Raw genomic sequence first — 6885 nt, forward strand, 5'->3', positions numbered from 1 at the left:
TTCAATGATAAAACATTTTCCTTTTTGCATGAGCCATTCCTTTAAAGGGATAGTTCACCCAAAAAATTTAAATTCTGTCATTAATTACTTAATTTTTGATGAAATCTGAGAGCTTTGTCCCTCCATTGACAGCTACACAACTACCATTTTCAAGCCCCAGAAAGGTAGTTAAGGCATCATTAAAGTAATCCATGCGACTCCACTGATTTAACCTCAATTTTATGAAGCGACATGAGTGCTTTGTCCAAAAAAAATATGTTTTTTACCAATTTATTTAGAAAATATTAAACTCAGACGCGCATTCACGCAACAATGTCAGCTCTCACGTCAACACAACAGGCATGCTGCTCTCGTGAACGAGCGTTGGATATTAATATTTTGTAAATAAAGTGTTAGATTATATTTTGGCGCATTTTGGCGCACGTCGCTTTCTTAAAATCATGGTTAAACCACTAGAGTCGCATGGATTACTTTAATGATGCCTTTGAGGGACAGAAATCTCTCAGATTTCATCAAAAAGATCTTCATTTGTGTTCTGAAGATGAACGAACGTCTTGCGGGTTTCGAACGACATGACACGAGGGTGAGTAATTAATGACAGAATTTTAATTTTTGGGTGAACTAACTCATTAATGCATTAGCTAACATGGACTAACAATGAGAAATATATTTTTTAAAGCATGCATTAATCTGTTAATCTTAGTAAAAAATATAATTGTCCATTGTTCAATGATGAAGGATTTTCCTTTTTGCGTGAGCCATTCTTATTTCTGCATAATTCGTGCAACCCATTCCTCTGGTTTTCCCAAAGGCTGCTCTTGCTGTTCTGCAGAAGAAGAGGCTTTCCTACAGCAAGCCTGTCTGGATATTTTATGATAAACGAGCACATTTGGCAGCGCTACGCACTTGGACTTCATTAAACGTCATCAGAATGTGTGTGTGTGAGCTCAAGCGAGGAAGAACGTGAGGATCTCGACTCCCTAAACCTCTGTCACAGATCCCGCTGGCTCGTGTCCACGCATGGGATCCGCTATTTAAACGGGACTCTGCTGACAAACCCGTTACAATCCAGAGAGCCTCGAGGAAACGCGTGAAACGGCCTTACGCGCTCCAGGGGGAAACATCCCGGTGAGTAACTACAGCCCTGTCCTTTCATGACTACTTTATAATACCTGTAGGCTACTTTCAAATATAAACATATGTTTAAGTCATGTCTAAATATGCGAGGATAGTTTACAAAAACTTTAGTCATTATGAACTTTGATGTAGGCTAGAACTGATTTTGCCCTAGTCTGTACTCTGTATAGTTTTTTTTCTAAGTGGTTTTAAAGATTATTTTTAGTTTTAGATTTCCTGGAAGAGATCTGATGTTGTAAATTCGCCATTTCTTTGTGATCCAATTTTAGTCATATAATGAATACCGGTAACACTAGTTTAGGGTCCAATTCTCACTATGAACGCTTATTAGTATGCATATTAATAAGATATTGACTGTTTATAAGTACTTATAAAGCACATATTAATGCATTATTCTGCATGACCATATTTTATGATTAATTGAAATAAATTTCTTACATACAGATACAGCTCCTTTAATATAGGCTAAATACCTAGCAACTACCTTTCTAACTATTAAAAAGTAGCAATTGTGGGTTTATTGAGGCAAAAGTCGTAATTTTACAGTTGTGTAAAAGTGAGAATTGAACCCTAATATAATGTGTGACCCAACTTTTTTCTTTCTTTTTTTACAGATGTTTATTCTAATAGTCAAGTCATCTTCATTTATATAGTGCTTTTAACAATTGTTTCAAAGCAGCTTTACAGCGATAATAGGAAATTAAAGTAACAGAGATTGTTTGGGCTTTACAGCAGCTCTAGAATAAAGTTATTGTCCAGCTAAAGTTTTGATTCACCTCCGTTGCAAAGTTCATTAGTTATTAACTTAGGGGCCGCTGACACGACACCGAATAGACTCCTATATATTCTTAGTAGGCTATACATAATAATATGTCATTGAAAGGATGATGTTTTAAGTTTCTCTAATGTGCTTTCTACAGGTAACTCAGTTCCTGTGACTGTCGTAATGGAGTTGGCGCAGAACGCCACCGCGCTTTCATCGCAGCAGAACAACAGAAGCGCGTTGCCCGGTGGAAGTGACAACAACGCGTACCTGTACATCATCATCGTGGTGTCCTTCTACGGAGTCTTCCTCATTGGGATCATGCTCGGTTATCTGCGCACCAAGCGGCGTGAGAAGCGTCGCTCGAACGCGTTCACGCGGCTTCTGCACGAGGAAGAGCAACGCGAGTGGGGCGCGAGCCAGAAGAAGAACAGTCTCAGTCTTCCCGCATTTCCCGCGCTGCGCGCCACGCCGGTGCCGTTCATGCTGAACCCCGACCGCTCGCCTCTGGCGTGTGCGTTGTGCTCGGTGGAGCAGAGCAGTGTGAGCTCTCTCAGCTCCGTAGCAGATGTGCACTTCGCCATCGAGGAGGAATCGGACAGCGGTGGAGGACCCGAGGATACACAGAAAACGGCGTAGGATCAGACCACAACCCCGGGGGAAACCTCTGAGATTCCCGCCAAAAACATTACTATGGCAACCAAAGTTCCCGCCAATAATAATTACCACAGTTTACGTTACTACAAATGAAACTGTTTGAAATTGGTTCTAGCCACCATTGTAATACAACAATAAATTAAAGAACGTTTTTTGAAAGTTTCCTGTAGGCTACTGTTTTAAGAACATCCTGTGTTACTTTATTCTGGTTTTACTGTAGTAAATAACTAGTAACGTGGCATGAACTGGTTACCGTTAAGTGTCCGCGGCAAAAAAGTTATCTAAAGTGCCTTGGCGGCAAGTACGAACTCTTTTATGGAAGAAACATACTTTTACACAAGTACGAAAGCCAACGGAAGTTTGTACATAGTTAAGTTGTGCACTATTGCGTTGCTGTGGCAGTGGTTCTGAACTTTACTAGTCTTTGTTGCATTGCTTGCTTCACTGGCAAATCTCATTGAAAATATTGACTTTAGCGGAGTGGCTCAGCAAAATTATCTTCAAAAGCATTAGTCGGCCTGAAAAAGGAAATGAACTGCAGAAAGAGACTGATCAAGCTAATGTCCTGTAGCGCCCCTTGTGGCAGCACTGAACGCAACGCGTAGGCTACTTGCGATATGGATTGGACTTGATTTTATCTTGGAATAGCCTACATACAATGACAGGAAATTGAACTTGTGTTACTAGAAGCCTCTTCACGTATTTGTGTAAAGTATGTTTCAGGCCTTTAACGCGATGTAACCACTGCAAACATTGCGATAAACCTGGAATCACTTGAAAAAACAACAACTTTAAAATCATTTTACTTACTAAAGGTCTTTAGCCTATATTCGTCTTCCACGCGGATGTGTAAAATGATTTAAAATGTTACAATTAGTAGGCCTATGTAAAATGATATGTATATATTGTTCTACATGCATGGGTGTCTATTTAAATGTTATCTTATTTGTATGTGTTACTTTGAGTAAACTAAATAAAATGTTCCTAATGTGAAGGTGTTGTGCCTATTTATGTTTGCACTTACCGATTACCGCCACTCGGGGGAGTCAAAGACCGTAAGGTATTTTTCTCAGACTCATCGTAACAGATTTTTTACATACGCATTTAGAAAAGTAAATCCCATAATAACACAGTTTGAAATGTCATTGAAACATTAAATACATTTGTGAAGTGAAACCCTGTTCATAGACTTTCTGAAGCCCTTTGCAGATGAGAATAGAAGAATAGATTGTGTGCGTCCTCTTAGCGTCATTAAAAAGATAGAGATCTTTCAAGCGTCCACTCCTGAAACATTTTTCATCCTATTAATCCCCTTGAGAACGGGCTGAGGTTCACTCTGGGACAAAGGGGGTTTTGCTACATTCATGATTGTGCGCTTTTACATAGATCTGCATGATTATAATAACCCGGATCAATCCTTCATCATAATAATCAGTCTTTGTTGTCCTAATGAAATGACATCACATGCACAAGTGTCAGTGACCCGTCTTCCGCCCCAGGGAGTGCAGTGGAAACTTCGCGCATGTTTTCCGTCTGAGTGGATCTTTTCCAATAAAAATGTCCTCAGTTCATCTGACGTGAGTTGGACACAGTATTAGGAAAGTTTTTAGAGAAAAATAGTCCGATTTTGACACCAATGTCAACCTATTGGGCTTGCTGCTTTTCAAAGTGATGAGTACAAATTGAAAACCAGCTGTTTCGTTTAGTCTTATACGGTTACATAAAAGACTTCCGAACAAGAAACTTCCGAACAAAACACAGCATGTGAATAATTTACTGAATCATTTTTGCTCTATCAAAGATCATGAATTATAAACCATGTCGTGAAAATCAGATTCTGATCTCTTTTTTTCTGCAAACAAAATACAAACGTGCTTATACATGCAGTCACATCTGTTTATGGTCCAGCTTATACTCCCAACTAGATTCATTTTGATGAAATGATTGGACTGTGTGAAAGACAGAAGAAAGGTTAGTGTGACTCATACTCCCTGTAGAGGAAATGAAAAGCACAGCCTCCCTCTCTCTTTGTTTCTCTGAAACATCTATGGCATGGATGGAGAAATCAGGATCCGTGTTATTATTTCTGTGCAACAGTAACTATTTTGTGAATAACTGACCTGGAAACAGCTCTTTTTGGGTGTTTATTTATTTAATTTTTTTGCCAACAGTATTAGGCAGAATAGGGACAATGTTCTGGCTCTTTTGCATACAATGAAAGTGAAATAAATGATAGCTTAATATGAACTCATGATATTGTGGAACAAATTGAAATTGAAGCTATAGTTACTGAAAATGTTGCACTCACACATCCTTTTGAGTCGTGATGCAAATGACATTTGACAACGTTAAGCAGTTATTGAGGATTTATCAGTGAAAACAAAGTAAAAAATAAAATAAAAATTTTGGAGCCTTTTTTTTTTTTTTTTTTTTTTTTTTTGTGATGTCTATCAAATTGAAAAAAGTTTTGTGTGCTGACCTATTGCCCATATCACAATATCACAATAATGTAATGTTGCATTTTTTGGAGCTTAAAGGGATTGTTCACCCAAAAATGAACATGAACATCATTGGTTCTTGCTGAAGCTCAAAGTGATGCGTAACACGAGAATGAACCTCATTGGTTCTTGCAGAAGCTCAAAGTGATGCGTAACACGAGAATGAACCTCATTGGTTCTTGCAGAAGCTCAAAGTGATGCGTAACACGAGAATGAACCTCATTGGTTCTCACACGTCAAGTGAACATGCTTGAGCTTCAGTTTACCACAACTGATGTGTGAGTTGTTGAATGTTTGTTTCTAAATAAAAGCCTAAATTCAATCTGTTCATAAAATAAAGCGATCGAGTCTCTTCAGAAATGTTTTGACAAAACCGCTCAATTCATATGGATTAGTTTTACGATCTGTAATGTAAATTTTACATTTAGATGTATTTTCTACTTTTAGATGTGTTCTTTTATCTTTTAGATGTGTGCAACTTTTTATTAACGTTGAAGATTTATGTACTCATAAGCATTTAAAGGAAGATGTTCATATAAGCTGAAGGACATTATTAAAGATATAACCAAGCTGTTAGAAATGCATAAGTTAAGATAAGCTTTCTGGAACAAAATGTAGGCTATGTGTGACAGAAAACCAAGTAGCAAAGGGACTATGTGTACTCCAAGTAACCTATTGTGTACTTCAAGTGTGAAATGTATGTGTGCAGCTTTTGATCAAACAAGAGAGGCAAGAAGTGGGAATTCGAACACCAGCTAAGAACAGGAAACTTTAACGAAGATAAAGTCATTGTTCTGTCTAGATCAATTTATGTTAGACAAGAGATCTTGAACAAACACGTTTCCTTTTAAGGTAACAAAGGCAATCTTCTGAAACAGATGCAGCCTACACAGGATGTGTTTAGGGTATATAAGTTGGCGAAAGAGACCAGCCCGGTGCCTTCTCATATAGATGCTGTCTGTATTTGAATGCCAATTTTACTTCTTGCAAGAAATAAACATTTGATAATTTGACTTTTAAGGGGTTTCCACTTGTCTCCTTCCTCCTAGCTTTTCGAATAGAATTATTTCCACCACAACAGATCTCTTTATGAACTTTTTGAAGCATTAAAGTGGTAGATGTGTAGCTGTCAATGGAGGGACAGAAAGCTCTCAGATTTCATCAAAAAGATCTTCATTTGTGTTCTGAAGATGAACGAACGTCTTACGGGATTAGAAAGACATGAGGGCGAGTAAATGACAGAATTTACATTTTTGGGTGAACTATCCCTTAAAGGAATGGCTCATGCAGAAAGTAAAAGCTTTTATCATTTAACTTTTTTTTTTTTACAAAGATTAACAGATAAATACAAGTTTCACTTTTTGGCAGTGCACTTGTGCTCAAAATAAACCGTAAAATAAAAGTAATTTCTCTCTCTTTGCTCACTGATTTAGTCACACTGACATTTGATGCTAACATTTACAAAGTAAATCCCTAATACCAAAAAAAACTTTTTTTACCTCTGTCTCTTTCTTCTCTGACCTTTAAGACTTTCCATTTAATGGAAATGTATGTGGCTTGCCATGTTTTAAACGGCAAACAAACTTGTCGATCTGAATAGTCATATGTAATTAGAAAGATCAAGAGTGCCAATAATATTGAGCATATTGATAAGATGCACACACTGACCCAAACCATCCTCTGAGGAGTCTGAACACACGCAAATGTTTCATGTCTCCCGGCTCTTAATGAGAGTTTCTATGGCAACAGGTACAAGAGAAGGGCTTAATTTATCCGGATATCCGGATGGTGCCAGTGCATCCATGTGAGGGGACGTGTTGATGTGTGTGT

The 6885-nt window shown here is 37.9% G+C and overlaps 1 protein-coding gene across 1 annotated transcript; it reads left to right on the forward strand.

Annotated features, from left to right (window-relative positions):
* Positions 1 to 848: 848 nt before the first annotated feature.
* kcne4 (potassium voltage-gated channel, Isk-related family, member 4) lies at positions 849 to 2712 on the forward strand. Its single transcript, XM_056238590.1, has 2 exons — positions 849 to 1128; positions 2058 to 2712. The coding sequence occupies exon 2, from the start codon at positions 2084 to 2086 to the stop codon at positions 2537 to 2539; it is 456 nt and encodes a 151-aa protein (XP_056094565.1). The 5' UTR covers positions 849 to 1128; positions 2058 to 2083; the 3' UTR covers positions 2540 to 2712.
* Positions 2713 to 6885: the final 4173 nt, after the last annotated feature.

This window comes from Rhinichthys klamathensis, unplaced genomic scaffold (genome assembly GCF_029890125.1).
Source record: "Rhinichthys klamathensis goyatoka isolate OS25496 unplaced genomic scaffold, OSU_Roscu_1.1 h1tg000527l_1, whole genome shotgun sequence".
NCBI classification, from domain to species: domain Eukaryota; kingdom Metazoa; phylum Chordata; class Actinopteri; order Cypriniformes; family Leuciscidae; genus Rhinichthys; species Rhinichthys klamathensis.